The sequence below is a fragment of the Penicillium diatomitis genome, assembly GCF_028827545.1.
Source record: "Penicillium diatomitis strain IBT 30728 chromosome Unknown utg000003l_segment0_segment0, whole genome shotgun sequence".
NCBI classification, from domain to species: domain Eukaryota; kingdom Fungi; phylum Ascomycota; class Eurotiomycetes; order Eurotiales; family Aspergillaceae; genus Penicillium; species Penicillium diatomitis.
Window position 1 is genome coordinate 309,440 of NW_026623175.1, and position 18,174 is coordinate 327,613.

At 49.6% G+C, this 18,174-nt stretch overlaps 5 protein-coding genes across 5 annotated transcripts; 4 read left to right on the top strand and 1 right to left on the bottom strand.

Moving 5' to 3' along the window:
• Positions 1-537: 537 nt before the first annotated feature.
• N7539_002369 (uncharacterized protein) lies at positions 538-1,265 on the top strand (the record flags this gene model as incomplete). Its single annotated transcript, XM_056931972.1, has 2 exons — positions 538-540; positions 582-1,265. The coding sequence occupies 2 exons, from the start codon at positions 538-540 to the stop codon at positions 1,263-1,265; spliced, it is 687 nt and encodes a 228-aa protein (XP_056791931.1).
• Positions 1,266-3,050: 1,785 nt separating this feature from the next.
• gpaB (guanine nucleotide-binding protein subunit alpha gpaB) lies at positions 3,051-5,075 on the bottom strand (the record flags this gene model as incomplete). Its single annotated transcript, XM_056931973.1, has 7 exons — positions 3,051-3,150; positions 3,259-3,497; positions 3,567-3,696; positions 3,768-3,896; positions 3,964-4,309; positions 4,393-4,563; positions 4,688-5,075. 7 exons carry the CDS (start codon positions 5,073-5,075, stop codon positions 3,051-3,053), a joined length of 1,503 nt encoding a protein of 500 aa, XP_056791932.1.
• A 4,334-nt stretch (positions 5,076-9,409) lies between these two features.
• On the top strand, positions 9,410-10,846 carry N7539_002371 (uncharacterized protein; the record flags this gene model as incomplete). The annotated part of the gene is made up of 6 exons (XM_056931974.1): positions 9,410-9,459; positions 9,538-9,721; positions 9,955-10,159; positions 10,209-10,315; positions 10,380-10,660; positions 10,708-10,846. The coding sequence occupies 6 exons, from the start codon at positions 9,410-9,412 to the stop codon at positions 10,844-10,846; spliced, it is 966 nt and encodes a 321-aa protein (XP_056791933.1).
• A 1,330-nt stretch (positions 10,847-12,176) lies between these two features.
• sakA (mitogen-activated protein kinase HOG1) lies at positions 12,177-13,931 on the top strand (the record flags this gene model as incomplete). Its single annotated transcript, XM_056931975.1, has 9 exons — positions 12,177-12,232; positions 12,313-12,360; positions 12,458-12,587; positions 12,676-12,719; positions 12,786-12,885; positions 12,959-13,315; positions 13,404-13,482; positions 13,566-13,749; positions 13,823-13,931. The coding sequence occupies 9 exons, from the start codon at positions 12,177-12,179 to the stop codon at positions 13,929-13,931; spliced, it is 1,107 nt and encodes a 368-aa protein (XP_056791934.1).
• Positions 13,932-14,830: 899 nt separating this feature from the next.
• N7539_002373 (uncharacterized protein) lies at positions 14,831-17,939 on the top strand (the record flags this gene model as incomplete). The annotated part of the gene is made up of 10 exons (XM_056931976.1): positions 14,831-14,889; positions 14,996-15,100; positions 15,255-15,497; positions 15,618-15,645; positions 15,713-15,773; positions 15,825-15,904; positions 15,959-16,130; positions 16,189-16,229; positions 16,288-16,425; positions 16,488-17,939. 10 exons carry the CDS (start codon positions 14,831-14,833, stop codon positions 17,937-17,939), a joined length of 2,379 nt encoding a protein of 792 aa, XP_056791935.1.
• Between the last annotated feature and the right edge of the window lie 235 nt (positions 17,940-18,174).

The following is an 18,174-nucleotide window of genomic DNA, read 5'->3' on the forward strand; positions in this document are numbered from 1 at the left end:
GTCCCGGCACCGACTGCATCACTGCACAATTACACATCGTGCACGGCCGCGCTGCGCTGCGTTGTGCAAGGCAGTGCAGTGCAGTGCAGTGCAGCGCATCAACTGGCGATCGCTATGGGCTCCAGTGGTACTCTCGACTGGAAACCTTTGGCGGTCCTGAACCTCCCTCCTCTGCCTTGCTTTCCCAGGCTGTAGTCCAGCTCAAGTTTGGTGCCTCTTTTCCAGTCGACTCCCGTCCGTATACACATTCCACAGTAGTGGGTAGACCCAGACAGGCTCATGTACTTTGCAACGACAGTTTTACTTCTTCTCGGTGACACGATCCCCCCTCGTTCGGAACTGAGCAGGCATGATGTCTCAACTCCAATGCTGCTTTGCGACATTGACAAGATGCTGTCGGTTGTGCGGTGATTCTCTTTACTCAAGTTCCAAGCCCGCTTCCCAATCTGCTTTGTGACTTTGTGAGAGGATATTCGGGACAAGAGAACCCACGTAGAGCAGTATATAGAGTGAAGAAGTAGTATTTAGTATCTACCAATGGTAAGGTAAACTGGCGTGACTGCTCTTTCCCCTCAAATCAGCTGATCCCAAAGCTCCCAACTTCCGTCTGGTACGTAGTTGACGACTACTACTACTACTACTACTACTACTACTACTACTACTACTACTACTACTACTACTACTACTACTACTACTACTACTACTACTACTACTACTACTACTACTACTACTACTACTACTACTACTACTACTACTACTACTACTACTACTACTACTACTACTACTACTACTACTACTACTACTACTACTACTACTACTACTACTACTACTACTACTACTACTACTACTACTACTACTACTACTACTACTACTACTACTACTCCTACTACTACTCCTACTACTACTCCTACTACTACTACTACTACTACTACTACTACTACTACTACTACTACTACTACTACTACTACTACTACTACTACTACTACTACTACTACTACTACTACTACTACTACTACTACTACTACTACTACTACTACTACTACTACTACTACTACTATTCGCGCTTACACCCAATACCTTTCACTACGTGTGGGGGACTCCAGAAGAAAGTCGTCTTCCTCCCAATCTTGCTCAGATCCACAATCTCTGTAATGGCGGGGGATCAAACTCCAACGCGGGACCGGACTCCATGGAGGATGCAATCGATCTGCACGTTTCAGCCACTGACGACAACGATGGTCGCGATAGTAGCACTCCGACACTAGGCACTACACGACTACTAACTCAGGGAGACGGAGTGATGCCTTATCACCGATAACCCCTCCCCTCATCCATTCCTCTGCCCCGCTCTTCTCGTCCCTGTATGTACATTGGACACTTCGTAGTTCGTCGCCATCGATTTGATTCACGAACATGTACGTTAAACCACTAGCTGAGCACATCCAGATGCCCCTCGAGAGGCCTAAGGAGGTCGAGGGCTACGTTCTCCCCCCCCCCCTAACGGATGTTCAACAATAACATGACATAACGTCAATCTGATACCCCTCTATCTCTCCATTTGAGTTTGAGGTACCGCTTCCGTCGAGGCCATGTTGAATAAGTGTATTACGAAAGACTCGAGAGTGATGTGAATTGGACAACGGACTGTCATTGCGAGAATTGATCGTTCACGCGAGACAATCCCTGTCATCCACGATATGAATCCAGAGGGAAGAATCCCTTATCTACAACATGAACCCGCGAAGGTGGGAGGCTGGCACGGTCCAGTACATGCTGCACGTGCCTCGCGACACCGTGGCAAGCAATACCGGCCTGGAACCTATCTTGATCGAGCCTCTGCTAATCGTGAAAGGGGCAAGAGAAATGTATCATCTCCCTTGCAACTGAACGAGTGATAGAACCACAGTCAGATCATCATTGGTATTGGTATTGGTATTGGTATTATTGAGCTGGTCCCGACGTGCTCGGGATCGCCTGTAGAAACGTACATGAAAGGCGGGGGAGGATCGCAGTCCACCCTCGGAGACAAATGACGTACAAGAAGAAGCACACAGACATGGCAAAAGGCAAAAGAAACAGGGGAGGATAGAGGAAGGTCGAAAAAAAAAAACCACAGGATGCCGGACGCATCGCAACGCTAGAGGTCGCCATGCTCCAAACAAGCGGTACATATTACAAGAAAAGAGAGAGCTAGGTCACACATCAAAGGCAAGGTGAGCCGCAACAGTAGACAGAGCGCGAACCAACCACCCCGGGAAAGTGAAAGGTAAGAAAGAAATGGGGAATTGGAAGCTCGGGAAGAAAGAGGTAAAGCAGACCGACACCATCAAGAAATCGAAGAAACCGCCGTCATATGCATCAGAAAACAAAGAAAAGGTCAGTAAGACAAGAGACCTACGAATGTCTGTCGAGGATTGTAATGGGAGGATTTAAAAGGAGAAGGGGGTATTCGATGTTTTGCCCCTCCCCTCCCCATTGGTCGCGGCGAGAAGTTTTCAAGCACAGTCATGAATGCGAGCAAACAACCTGACATACATGCAAGAAAGGGTAGACATTGAAAAGCCAAGAATGGCCTCGGTCCCTGTCACGGGTCAAAGTGACACATGAAGCAAGAGAATGAGAGACACAATGCGGCAAGGAAACAAGCTGTTCTCATGATAAACTGGACGACTTCCCGCTTCTTTCACCATGAGAACAGAGTCATGCCAAGAGGAGACGACAAAAGAGCTTTGGCGGGGAGGAGAGTACGAGAATATCAACTGGACTTCTGCACGTGCCAGGGGAGGAGGAAGCGAGCTCGTTGATCGCTCTATATTTCTCTCACCAACGAGAGAAAGAGGCCAATTCTGTCGACAAGGGATGAATGGTGGGAAAAAGGAACCCAATACGAATGATCGAGATGGCATGTGGTTGAGCATGAAGGTAGGTCGGTCTTGGGGATCGGTAGGTAGATATTCATGGTGATAGGGATTTGAAAGTCGATAGAAGTGATAAAGGCTCATTTGGATGCCATAGTTCACTGTAGTGGTGAGGTAAAAGTGAAGGATAGCTCATAGAATGCCCGAGTCTTTCAGCGCATTCTGCAGAATCGTCTCCTTCACTGCGGCAAAGACTAACCGAATATTGGTCGTGTCGGTAGCTTGCGTCAGGCTAGAGATAAATCTGTCAGACCACCAGATCCGGAGTGGAAGAAAGGCAACGAAGAAGCCTAGACAGGTGAGGGAGAAGGAGACACATAGCCCAGGATGGCACACTTACTGAGGATACAGATTCAGGTGAGCACGATTCACCTGGTTGAATCGCCAGAGAAGATACTTAGCCGCGCGATTCACATCATTACCCCCTGAATAGTCGGGGAAGTAATTGCTGAGCGGCGAACGTGGCAGCTTTTGGCGAAACAAATCGACCTTATTGAGGAAAAGAATGATACTCGTTCGCATGAACCACCGAGAGTTCACCACCGAGTCAAAGAGCACGAGACTCTCCATCATTCGATTCTGCACCACAGATCAGTAAGTATGATGAGAATTCAAGTTTGCGGAGGAGGGCCGCGATAGACACTGTACCTGATTGCTCTCCTCTAATAACGTCTGATCGTATTCGCTCAAGGCGACACAGAAGATGATGGATGTTACATTCTCGAAGCAATGAATCCACTTCTTTCGCTCGCTGCGCTGCCCACCAACGTCGAACATGCTGTCACCAGCTCCAGTCAGCAAACCACGTGTTTGGGTCAAGAGTCGAGGGCGATCTTCTGTGACACATACTGTATGCTCAATTGACCCATGGTAAATCGCGTCTCATAGATACCAGTTGTCTTGGTACGGGCTCGAAGGACGTCGGACACATTGGGAATGTAGTCCGGGGCTGTGATTCGCTTGGCCTCGTCAAAGAAACTGAAGTTCGGTGAGTACAACATGTTTGTGGACTTCCATGGCAATCCAGATGGAACGACAATCTTACTAGGGCGCAGAATCCATAAGATAGAATTCGTTCTGTCGTTCGAGCACGGTGGAAGTACAAGGATCATTCCAGAGATATGTGATGGCGTCTCCGATGGTCCCATCCAAGGGAGTATTGGGGTCTGTGTCGACTTGGTATTCTTCGAGTACGACCATGTAGTCCTTCACTTTTTGACTGGACGGCTCCAATTGGAAATGGCGATAGCCATCGATCAGTGCCTTTGCGCAATCAATCAGATTCTTGTACACGGTTAACCTGTACAGAGCCAGCTCTTCCACAGTGTAGCCGTTTTGATGAATGATCTTCATCTGTTTCACGATCGTAGACTTGCCACTTTCGCCCGACCCTAGACAAATTGAGGGGTTAACCTGGATTTCCGGTGCGATCTGAAACCCAGGGCATGTGCACCCTGTCGCACGTTCCACATACCTAAAAGAAGGATCTTGCATTCCCTTCGCAGCCGCCGTTGATCTTCTTCGAGCCTCCGATCAATCATCTGGCTTCTCTTCTTCTGTTCCGCATCTCCCGACGACTCCGAGCTCAGACACGAGCCCATCTTGCGGGTAGAATTATGCGTCCACCCCCCAAGTCCGGGCTTCTCTGTCGTTCAAATCACCAAACGAGCAAGGACCGGGTCCCGAGTGCAAGTGCACGGAAGCGATCGGTGTCAGCCCGTCGGGACGGCCGCAGCCTTCACTGGGTTAGGAAGACGGCCACCCGCAACCCTTCCAAGCCAGCGATCCAAACAATTCGGCGACGACTGAGATATGTCTTAGGTAGGCGCAACGATGATCGATGATGTGTGAGACTTGGGATGCGATGAGGACGAGGAAAGCGGGGAGAGGGGAGCCGCGATCGGTCGGCAAGAGAGTGTGCCAGTGAGTGAGAGGCAAAAGCGCAGGATCGGAAAACGAATGTCTCGTTTGCGGAGGCGAATTAGACGGCTCTTGGAAGGCTGTGGGAGAAGCAAGCTTCACGCGGATACTCAGAGGCTTTGGTGACAGGGAGAAGGTGCTGGGCGAGAAGGCGAGGATCCAAGGCCGAATCCAAGTTGACCGCAGAGAGAATGCAAAGAAGTGTCGAGAGGAGTCCTTTGGTGCGGCTATCGTCATGCTGGGGGTGGAGATGGTACAGTAGGAGGGAAATTACGGGGGGGAAGTCAGAAATGTCACATACGGGTGAGCTGATATCGGGCCCGTAATTACAGTGGTGATTTTCAAAATTTCCGCTACCAGCCTACCACTGTGGCAAAGGCCATTGGCCACTGTATGCCATCAATACTGTACAGTGTACAGGATACGGCTATACGCCCGGGCGCCGTACGGCAGATTCAAATTAGGATTACTGTCTCGGCGTCGTTGTCCATCGGTTATCCACTCAATTCTCGCTCAGCTGGTCATTGCCGTGGGCAGCCGCCAACGAATTCTATTATTCGAATACAACCCGGGCGGGTGTGTCGGCGTGTGTTCCTTACAATACGCCTGCGAGCTGCGCCTGCCTAGGAGAGGTCCAGAGGATTCCGGTACCGGTACCCCCATCAACTGGGGAAGAAAGATCAGCACTGAGCACTGAGCACTGGAGCAGTGAAGGCTGTGTATTGCTTTTGAGTATGCCCGAGCAGCCCGACTATTGAGTAGTCAGGATTGAGTACTGACTTCCCATAGATTCTCTACTGAGTCTCCACTTTCTGGAGTCTGTACTACTCACTGGACTTAGTTCCGAGTGCTTAATTGCTTGCTGCTTGCTGCTTGTTGCCTATGGTGAAATGAAATGCAATATATACAACTGTGTAGTGTATAGTGTATACTGTATACACCTTTTACCAGGAACGCTTGAGGTACATGTATATTCCCTCGAAGCCTCCGACTACTCAAAACACACAGCCTCTCCCGTCGAACTTCAGGTTTTTGATCGACTATTAAATAAATACCTTGAGGCTATCCGCTGCGGCCAGAGTGACCAATTAACCATATATCTACATAGCACATACTCCCTAGGGGATCGAACACTACCTAGCGGTATTCGTAGCGGTGAGAGAAGGGAAAGTAACTGGAAAACGTACTGTACTAAATCACGCACTGCTGGAAGCCTGGAAGTCCCTTGACACACAAGGCTCATCACCTGGGTGAGTGCTCAATACCCTAGTCGCAACCGCGGGCTATGCAATGATTATTGCCATCCTTGCTTCATTTTTTCCCATCGCCCACTACGTGGCCATTATACCCTCGGCGCAATCGTCCGTTGCATACCTTGAATCCTTCATTTATGTTGGTCGCTCGTCGGCCGAGGGTAAGGTTTTCATCACGGCTTGAAACTTTCCGCCCAGACACCGGGCCATGCTACAACAGGAAGCTCCTGGGGGCCATGGCAACTTCCGGCTTTGGCGACTCCTTTCACCTGTATCAAATGGATGTCACCGTCGTTTTGGGCCACGTACATATGCAATTGTTGATTTTGTACTGTGATACTCCTAGGATCACCAGCGACAACAACGATGATCTGCTCTCATCCTATCACTTCCGCCTGAACAGTCCAACAGTGACTTGCCCGTTCGAGGCTTGGAGCCGTATGTCTCTAGAACTTCGACCTGCTGGCGGACATCTTGTTCGGGAGGCTCTGAACAATACTTGTTTCACAAGTCAAGGGCATGAGTCAGGGATCATCAAGAATCAAACAGGCTGCACTTCTGTCGCTTTGCACATTAAGTCCGTGTAGTTAAAGAAGCCGTATGCTCAACAAGCCGAGTAACTTACCAACCATTTCTCACAGCACCGCAGGAAAGGCAAATATGGCCGGCATAAGTGGATAAATTTCCCAAAGCTGTCTAGTGCTGTTCGCCTTGAAAGCCCTATAGTTATGTTCCGTTTTAGAGATGGAGAAAGATCGCCCCCTTCATCGGCCAGAGTTGTAGACTTGTTAAGAACGGGCAGTGCCCCACTAAGAGAGTGTCTTTTACTTGTTTGAGGTATAGTCAACAGATGAGGTTCTGAGCCTCCTCGTTACACTCCCTCTAATCCACAGGCAGTGCTAACTGAACCCTCCGATTGTCGGCAAGTCATGACGCACTCTTTGGTCCCGGTTCGGGGCGCCCACGTGAGAAGCACTGGAAAAAGCACATGGCAACCTGGAACAGGTACAGCAGGGAAAAATCGGAGATGTCGATCGATAACAAGGCTTAATGTCCATTCTCCCCTGCGATGTCCGCGATGTCCGCGATGTCCGCAGTAGTGCATCGGGCGTCCCACATTCGTGTGAACGCGCCCTGTTCCCCCACAGTAAGCGGCTGGGGCTCAGCCTTGTTGATTCATGAATCTTCAACGTCACAAGACGCAGTAGACTCTGCCTCATTTAGTTCATATCTTGCATATTGTATACAATAAGGGGAATTCTATTTACCTGAATTTCAGCTTCCAATCTTGGCCGGAAGTCTTTGGCTGGTATCGCTGTAGCGACATAGAATCAAGTCACTGAATGCCTGTAACGAGAAAATGAGCTTGACTAGAGTACCTCATTTACTTCATTTGAAGCCTCAATCACTGACTTTACGTATCTTGAATCTTACTACCTTAGCAGTGTTAATTCACTACGACAACCGTATACCTAGTTACTGTGAGATTCTGAGCTTTATCCACAAGGATAGGTGGTGAACTACGGCCATAATAATAGCAGGTGCAACCACAGGAAGAGAGAGAGTGGGAATTGAGGTGGGATTGCTTCGTCTGAGACGGGAGACTCTAAAATAGCGGAATTACACGCCATGAAAATTATAGGTTCTTTTGTATTGCTAAATCAGATTCGAGTATGACTTCCGATTCAAGACCTGCATAACTATACCAAAAATTTACTCATCCAGTAGAGTGAAGCATCGAGGGCAAGTGCACTCGGCGGGCGTATTCGGCTGTGAATCCGTTTCCATGCTGAGGTCGGAATGTCGATCTAGCTGCTCGACATGCAGGACTTTTGACCGACTGCCAGCCAAGGTGGCACCTGGGTAGCCATCTGGCAGCCTGGATTCGTCCTTCTAAATCACACAACAACTCCATCTTCTCTCACTCTTCAAAGACCGGTCTTCTTCGCAACGCAAATCAGCCCTCTCCAACAGTGACAACTTACATAGATATTCATACTGCTCTGAAGCGAGGGACGTCGAAGGATCATTGATTTTTTCAGTCAACTCATCCGCTAATTCAGATTCTGTCGAATTTTGGGTGGTTCAAATATTGAACAGAGTCTAGGGAAGACTTTTATAAAATGCTCTGCACAAACAATCATTCGACTATGATGCTCTTTTGAAACCAATCCGCTTTGAATGAGATAACTTCGAAGCATCTCTACTTGTGTAAATTTTCGCCGTAGTCTTCAGACCTACGTCATTGTTGGCTCTAAGCAGTAATTGCAAGCGGAAAGGCTACGCTGTTCCTCACAACTCGAACCTCATGAGCCGGGGCAACGCAACCGGGTGTCAATTCCTAACCAACAGCGAAGCAAGTGAAAATGCAGTTCTAAATCTCCGGAAAGCTTGTCGACTTTCATTTTCCCAAGTACGTCTTGCATATTGCATGTCTGTCACGATGTCTCGATGATCGACAACTTCTCGATCGGGGAAAAAACTTGACCAGATGGGGAGCTTGGAAGTATTATCGTCAGACCGGGTTATATGTACACTGAAGGGTGTGCTGAATTTCTCTAAGGTAGGCGCTATCACATCTTGATGCTCTGATGGAGTGGCCTACACAGTATCAATTAAAGTTCATCGATATACGGGCTGTTCTTGGGTCGCTCAGTTCATAGCTCACGAATCGGAGACTTTCGTGGAAGGTCGGCATCATCACCTACACAGTGCTGGAAAGGTTAGTACCTTACCTAGTATAGAGGGGAATGCTCAAGGCAGTCTGATCTCACCAGACAGGTCGAGTCATAGAGGAACCAAACCACAACCACCAGCACGCACGTCCAGAGATCTCCCAACCCGACCGTACAACACCTATCCGTAGGATGTCCGAAGGTAAAGAGGAAGATCAAAAAGAGTGTGTCATTGCAATGCAAAAGAATCCGACTGTAAAGACTGTACTGAACTCCCTTGAAGCCGTTCAATCCGATGGTTGCATCATGTCCTTCGCATCCGCATAGTTGTCCGCATGGTTGTCCGCCGCATGGTTGTCAAGTTGATTGACTCCCTCTCCTCATGTCCAAACAGCCTCTCCCGACCGTAAGGCCACCATCAGGCACATGCACCTCAACAGACTATCTGCTCTATGTACATGCAACCGGATTCCCTACTACACTAGGTAATTGAAATACATGAGCTGAGGGGTGATCGGGGAGTTTAGGTAGTAAGCATGCCTTCTCACACCGGACCAAAACCCGTGGGCATAAATACCATTGTTTGCTTTATCGACTCTGATGCATGCTTGCATTCTGTCTAATGTCTACATCTATCCTAGCCATGACTCAATCAAAGACAAACGTCCTTATTGTTGGTGCGACCGGATACATGTGAGTGCCCATACAGTGCGCTAGCAATGGCTTATTTGAGGCACTCAACACACGACTGACTATTGCTCTGGTACAAAGTGGTGGCTCTGTACTCGCTGAAATTTTGGGGTCTCAGGACGCTCAGAATTTATGCGTCTCGGCTTTGATTCGTCGACCAGAGCAAGGAGCCAGACTCGAAAAGCTGGGTGTGAAGCCCATCGAATTTCAAGGCTTGGACGACTTGGAAACTTGCAGAGAGGCTGCATCTCTCATCCCAACGATGGTAGGACCCTACGGCTACATGAGACATCTCGTTTCAGACAAGCTACTAAGCTCGAACAGTTGTGATCAATGCTGCGTCCGCGTCCCACGACAGCTCTGCGAAAGCACTTATTGAAGGCCTTCACCTCCGGAGAAAGAGTGCCAGCCACCAAACAAACATGATACATGTGAGATGGCTTCAATGCCCTAACAAGGTTACCCAATAGCATAGCTCATAAGTTGCCTGCTTCTCAGACTTCCGGCACTTCCATCCTCGGTGATCATCCATATACCGGCAATCCGAATCCTCAAAAGATATGGTCTGACATCAACGACGACATTTTCCATATGGAAATGTATCATCCTGAAAGATACGGACAGCGGGTCACAGATATCGCAGTCGTTGAGACGGGACAGGCCCTTGGAGTGAAAACCTATATTGTCGTGCCGCCGACGATCTGTAAGTGTTCGCAGCCGTTTTTATCAGAACACACCCTAAGAAGTGGCAGATGGCAAGGGTAGTGGACCATTTGCGACTCTAAGCCAACAAGTGCCGAACCTTGCACGCTTCGCTCGGAAGCTGGGAGTATCGCCTGTGATTGAAGGTGGTCAAGGGGTGAGTCTCAATCATTTCAAAATTTCTTGACCTGATTCATGTTCCAACCTTGCGAACTTGAAAGACTTGGAACCACGTCCATATATCAGATCTTTCACGGCTTTATCTCCAACTATTCCGAGCTATTCAAGAACAACCCACTTGGCTACCAAGCGGCCCAAGGGCGATATTCTTCGCTGAAAGTGGCGAACACACTTGGCTCCAAGTCAGTCAAGGTATTGCGGGTGCTTTAAAAAGGCACAACCTTTTGGCGACTGCTGAAGTGAAACAAGTCAGCCTGCAAGAGGCCGCGGATTATATCACTGGAGGAGACGTCAATTTTGTGGAGATCACCCTCGCGTCGAAGTAGGTACCTCTCATCCTTTTTTCTGGAACTTACTTTTCATTGACAGAAAAATTCACAGTGCTCGTGCTCGTGCCGACTTTGCTCGCGAGCGGCTCGGCTGGTCTCCAAGCCATGGAGATGAAGAATTTTTGAATCACTTTGAAGCTGAATTAGACAGCATGTTGGAGGAGCTTGCTACTGCTTGAGAGTGAGTGAAACTACTGAGATGAACACAGAGATCCTGGAGTAGTTTCTTGTCGCTGGCAGCGGGTGGTCCGGTCCTTGGTCTAGGCCTCTTCGTCATACCTCGGCAGGAAAATTCCTTTCTCTGTTGATGGCTTAGATGAATTCAGTGTCGCAGAGAAAGTGCCATATTTGACTGGACAGACCGACCGATTACTCCAATGCCAACTGCTTTTGAATCGAACCAAGTAGGTTAGCTGAATCAGCATTGGCCATCAATTAGGCAGGTAGCCTACACTGAATCACATGTCTATTTGTCTCCATGTATCGGATTCCAACGGAATTAGATCAGATCAGTACAAGAGTAACGCAGTGTCGTACAGAGAAGTATCAAAGTAGCTAATTGGGGTAAATATCAACTTGCCTCCTATTACACCTACTACACCTACTCCTACTACTACTCCTACTACTAATACTTTTACTACTATTGCTGCTAAATTACTACCATCAGTTAGTAGTAGTCCTACTACTACTAGAAAGGTATGCGATGATCACACCAGGGTACCGCGTGGTGAGTGGGGAAGAACTCTCGGGCGGCCAGAGGTGACAACTGACCAGTTGAGCGCAGGCACCATGCACGGGTGACGGGAGGGTGCCTCCACTGCCAGGTGCTGAATGATCATCAGGAGCATCGAAGGAGGTCAACCTTATTTCCACTCCCGTCTTCCCATCCTGGCACGGAAGACATTTTACAGAGTACAGGAGAACCGATTCCCGCCTCGTGCCTGGCTCCCTCTTCCCACTTTGATCTCGCGACATCCAGGGCTATCTTTTCCCTTGGTGAGATAAGACTCACGCTCCAGCCCGGGTGTTCCAAGCCTGAGGCCACCATCGCGTACGCCGTGAGGGGGCTAGACCCGTCCATTCGGGTCGAAGGCCCTGTGAGTCGGCTGGAGTCTGGGAATGGAATCCTCCAATGAATCCCCGCCTCTGGCCCCACCGCTATCGAAACCTGCCTCTGTGCCTGCCAGTCGGTCGCAAACGTCATCGTCCTTGTTTTCTGCGCTCTTCCACCGAAACGGGCCCTTCCCCACACCTCCCACTTGGCTTCTGTTCCAGTTCAAGTCTTTTTGGTTTTGACGCCTGTCTTTGGATCTCCCTGGCACTTGATCCCCTGTCCGCCACTTTGTACCTCTTCCCTCCCTCCCTCCCTCTTCGTCAAAACTTTACTCTCTCTGCCTTTCCCCTCTTCTAATCCCCCCCCTCCCCCTCCCCGCAAAGAAAAAAAACATCCTCCTCCTCCCATTCACGATAACAACCCTCTGTCTCTCTTTCGGTACTTGCTCGCCCATCATGGCCGAATTCGTACGCTCCCAGATTTTCGGCACGACCTTCGAGATCACCAGCCGGTATGTGTGGCCCGATACCCCTCATTCTGGATGGGTTTCCTCTCTGGTGCACTAGTGATGACTGACGCATGTGCTTCTAGGTATACGGACCTTCAACCGGTGGGCATGGGCGCCTTCGGCCTGGTCTGGTAGGTCATTGATTCATGAGAGGGTTCTGCGTGGCACTGGGTCCAGAACGCTGCGCATCAATGACCTCTCCTCGCTAACTGGAACCTCTACCAATAGTTCGGCGCGGGATCAATTGACTGGCCAGCCTGTCGCAGTCAAGAAGATCATGAAGCCCTTCAGCACCCCGGTCCTTTCAAAGCGTACCTACCGCGAGTTGAAGCTGCTCAAGCATCTCCGTCACGAGAACGTGAGTGCTCTTCGTTCTCCATCCTCCTCCGGCGGAAGACTCTCCCGCGGGTCGACGATCAGTCGCAGGGTGCTAACTTCACGTACAGATCATCAGCTTGAGCGATATCTTCATCTCTCCGCTTGAGGATATGTATGTTTTTGAGCAATTCTCAACCACCCATGTGTGGGCCCAGTGCGAATGTTAATCTGTCCGCAGCTACTTTGTCACTGAGCTCCTCGGAACCGATCTCCATCGCCTCCTGACATCTCGTCCTCTGGAGAAGCAATTCATTCAGTACTTCCTGTACCAGATTCTGGTAAGCGCCCTCTCAAGGACAAAAACCTCCGAGCGGGTCTTCGACATGAAGGTACTGATTCACTCATTCTCAGCGCGGGTTAAAATATGTCCACTCCGCCGGTGTTGTGCACCGTGACTTGAAGCCCAGCAACATCTTGATCAATGAGAACTGCGACCTGAAGATCTGCGATTTCGGCCTCGCCCGGATTCAGGACCCCCAGATGACCGGCTACGTGTCGACCAGATATTACCGAGCTCCTGAGATCATGCTCACCTGGCAAAAGTACGATGTGGAGGTCGATATTTGGAGTGCAGGCTGCATCTTCGCTGAGATGCTGGAGGGAAAGCCCCTGTTCCCTGGAAAGGATCATGTCAATCAATTCTCCATTATCACCGAGCTCCTCGGCACACCCCCTGATGATGTGATTCAGACGATCTGCAGTGAGAACGTAAGTCGTTGCTTTTTTGATGGAGTGCCGATATTCCAAGCCCACCAAGCCCGGTCAGATCTATTAACACACCAATGTCTCGATATAGACTCTCCGATTCGTGAAGTCTCTTCCCAAGCGCGAGCGCCAGCCTTTGGAAAACAAGTTCCGCAACGCTGATGCTGATGGTATGTTATCATATGCTGTTCCACGTTTTTCATCATGAGCTTTTTTCGCACCTTTCCGCAGTCACTAACCACCGTGGATATAGCTGTCGATCTGCTCGAGCGCATGCTGGTCTTCGATCCCAGAAAGCGTATCCGCGCCGATGAGGCGCTCGCTCACCCATACCTCGCACCCTATCACGATCCTACTGATGAGCCTGTCGCGCAAGAAAAGTTCGACTGGTCTTTCAATGATGCGGATCTGCCAGTGGACACGTGGAAGATCATGATGTGAGTTCAATCTGCTGTGTTAAAAATTGTGCGCATTCTCGAGACACCCCGGCACTGACAGAAGACAATGCAGGTATTCCGAAATCTTGGACTTCCACAACATTGATCAAGCCAACGAGGCGGGCCAAGCGTTGGTGGCTGGTGCGTCGCACAGTGGCATGGCACCTCAAACGTATGTCTAGACGCTGTTGAGCGGCGATACCTGGGTACCATTGGCATTTTGCACGTTACATTCTCATCTTTGATTCACTCCTGTTTCCCCCTCCCGCGTCGAAATTTTAATTGCACTGTACATGAAAGCCTCGTGTTTACCATACACTTCTGAGGCACGCCCTTCCCAGCTGGCGTAAAGGTTTTCTCTTCACCCGTCGTCACTCTTCCTTGATTACTCATGACTTCTCTTCTTTTTTTTTCTTATCTCTGTGTCTTTTTCTTCCCGACCGCCTCGGGAATCATTGTTCATAGCTCTTACGGCGTCGCGAAGAATTGGTTGTGAAGAGAGAAATTCCATCGTCTTGAGCGTTATTGCGTCATCTAGTGGATCTGATCAGACGTTGTCTTATGAGGCACTGTCGATGAAAGTACATCGAAGTCGCTGTGTAGTCGAGGATCAAATTTCACTATGCTCCATCTGCACATCTTCATGACATTCGTCGCAAATCCACCGTGGAAAATTCGCGCGCACGTCTTGACTCAAGAGAAAGTGACCGACAAGAGTCCCACGTAGATCAGTCAATTGATTTACATCAGTTAATCGATTAAAGGACGGGTGACATAATGCGACACCACAATACGTGACCCCTGTGGGCCCGACTTCCCCAAGACTATGGCGGGGGCCATCTGTGCCGCTCGCAATCAACACGTGAGCGATAAGCAAGCTATCAAATCACCCCTAAACTGTGTCAACCTCCAAAGATCGTCACCTGGCCCATCACAAATTCATGGCAATCCTTGTTTAAAGCGGGCACCCGTTCGGCTGCGCTGGGCGATCGATGTGACAGAATATCTGCTTACTGCGCGGCCCCTTCACCTGATCAACCTTCTCACCTTCGAACGTGCTTCTCGACCCCGCACCCCTCCAATGGCTAAGCAAGCTAGACAAACCCCAATTGTCTTGGTGATTGATTTTCACCATGCAAGGTGAGTCCTCTCCTACTATGTACTAATTGGACAGTCAGGACTCGCAGGACGAGGGCTGTGAGTTCGAGGTTTTCAAAAGGGCAAAGTAGCTGATCTGAAGCTGCAGGGGTCCGGAGGTGGAGCTTTGTATCGCTGACGAGGGCACGAGTCCCGCCACCGAAAATGACTGGTCCCTTTTACCGTTCATGGCCCTCTCAGATGGTGCGCATCTGTACGTATTTTCTTTGCCGCCTTACGAAATGATTCAGCTCCTTTCAAGACGATTGGTCGAAGTGGTGACCCCAACGAAAGTGGGATGCTTCGTCGTGGGACAAGAGACAGAACCAAACGTGAACTTTGCTGAATAGAGGCATTTGATACCTCAGGTCAACCGAGGAATTCTCATACTTCACGCTCCGTCGTCAAGAAACGCCTACGACGCCCGCCACGTCCCTCTTCGGCATATCCTGCTCTCGCCAGCTTGACTCGAACCTCTTGATCGATCGCCCGCCTGACGTGACTCGATCCACAGTACAAAAGGCCGTGGTTGTGGTGACGGACAGTCCTCAAAGAGTAGGACACTTGCGTGAGAAGTTGTCTGTGGTCACTTCGGCATGGTTTGCTCAGCGGTACGTCCTAGTCTCCTCCCAGGCCCATACACACTCAAGACGACGTGGACAAATCGCAAATCACAAGGACACGCTCATATAATCGCAAAACCCTGTCTGACTGGGTCATAAATGAATTAGAGACTTCACCGATACCGACATTTTGAGGGTACAGCGCCTATCATGCTTGTTCGATCCAATTGTTCGAGAAATGCTGAACGGTGTTCTATTTGCAGAAATTCCGGGAAGGGTTGGTGATAAGTTTTTTGAACAATGACCCGAAAGATCAGAACTTGGGTAGGTAGCCTCTTCTCGATCCTAAATTTGCTCAATCAGCTCACGAAACAGGCCTCTCGCTTCGCGAGATGATTCACGAGTTCAAGTATCAGACATTGGTCCTATTCAAGGCACTGTTGCTTCAGCCAAAGGTATGCGGCACTGGCGAGTAAAAATCTCGGTGGGTGTCGTACTGACTGATGTAGATGCTTTTTTTCGGAACTCGCTGTGAACGTTTGTGCATGATACAATTCTCTCTTATCTCTCTCATCCCGGGTCTCATGGGTGCCCTGCAAGATTGCGCCGACCCTGCCTTCGACACCTATGCGGAAACTGTTGAGAAGGCAACATCGCTCAAAACAAGTGACCGGAACTCATGTAAGTCTTTGCACTTACCTCTGTGTCTTGAATGAATCTAACTAACAGCTCGTACAAGTACTGGCGTATATGGGTTTGCCACTGCAAATATTTGGCAAGGTGAGCTTTTGAGACTGTTGCACAACGTGAATTGGATGAATACTGACTTTCTATCCAGGGAAGCATGTTCGGTCCTTATACTCCTCTTCAGCAGCTGGACCTGCTAGCCGACGACGGGACAAAGTCGTATGTGGTGGGATCAACAAACTCGCTTCTGCTGCAACAGAAAGATCGCTACAGCGACATATTAATCAACGTGTGTATTCAACTTTTTTCTTCAATATGGACACATCTGATTCGTGATTTGCTGTGGAATAGCTTGACGAAGACACTATCAACATTACATCTCTCTCACTGCGCACTGCACTTGTTCTTTCTACGGCCGATAGGAGATGGATCGATCTGCTCACTCAAATTGTTAATGACACGTGGGATGAGGATCATCCGTCCCGGCCGAAAACCCTGGGTTTCATGGGCTCTGAAGAGTTTATACGAATGCAATTCGAGGAGTATCTCCTTGCGCTGCTATCTTGCATGAAATACCATGAGGAACTCAATTCACTGGCCTCTGCGGAGTCCTCACATCGTGCCATAAGTCAACTGCAAACCTTCAATATTGAGGGCGATCCTGCCCTTGATTTCAATGCAGACTTCCTTGCTCAGTGGCAGAAGACTTCCAACTACACTCTGTTCTCTCGACTGACATCCGACGCGATGTTATACTCTATCACTGAACCTCGACACCCAAGTGCAGGGGGACTCACAATGGAGGACATTCAACGACGGCTCTCCCAGCAAGTCGCAGACTTACATTTGGATGAGCGGGTTCGTGAAGGCCGAGAAGCACTAAATAGACATTTATCCACCGGTCAGAAGAAAGTGAGCGCCGCTTTCAACAGCTTCTGGTCAGACATTGAAGCCATGCGTGAGGCCCAAAGGAAGCGCAATGAAGAAAGAGCAACACAATCGCAATCTCAACCCCAGTCTCAGCGCGCGTCGATGGACAAGGAAATCCCTGCTTCCCCGGCCCTGGGCTCACCGGAACCGGGGAATGAAAACGCGGGATCGTGGTTTGGCGCACGCCAGAGACCATCAATCGATGTTAGTCAAGCCCAGGCCTCGGTCGCCGCGGCCGGTCAAAAGGCCGGCGCATATTTCAGCTCATGGGGGTCATGGGCCAGCGACAAGCGTCGTGAATGGCAAGAGAAAAGAACGACGTCGCCTAATCCCAATGCCCACATGGCTGCCTCCCCTTCGACCCCAACATTACCGTCCGTGAATGAAAGTATCTTCGACGCAGACCGGGGTCGTCGTCGGTCGATGCAGCGAAATAGTGAAGACTCGGAAGGCTTGTCTCGGAGTCTCAGTCGTCGGAAGCGCTGGAGTAATATCATTCTTCGGCGAGAGGGCGGTGAACTTCAACGTGAAGAGGTAGAGGTTGCGGAAGCTGCGTATCCCAAGTCTCCTCTGTCTCGTGGCTCTTCGGTACATGACTCCAACCCCCCAAAGCAGGAGGGAGTGGCAGATCCACCAGTGTCAGAACGTAAAGCCTCCCCTGAAGTTGAGACTGTCGACGGCGGATCCGCCTCAGCAACTACCTTAGTAATTCCTCGAGACACTCCTCCCGACAATAAAGAGAAAAAACTCGAGGGTCTGGGCCTGGGAGATGTCAAGGATGTTGACACAGCCACCGTGAGCGCACCGATCAAAGAGAACGTTCAGATCACTGCACCCAAGGGATCTGTTCCAGAGTTCACAAGCCCTCAATAGCATAGGTGGTCTCTTGTACATTACACTGATCTGATTGTCCGACATGGTTCACTATAAATGTCTCACTTCACCGATTCACGTTCTTTCTCCTGCGTCGTTCACAATTTTTGGGCCTGTTATATAGCATGTACTACTCTCTGGATATCCCCTGACTAGATGCCCGCTACTTGCATGGAATGATTCTACCGACTGACTCGCCTGTGGCTCATACAATTTTGTTCTACTTTACGCGACA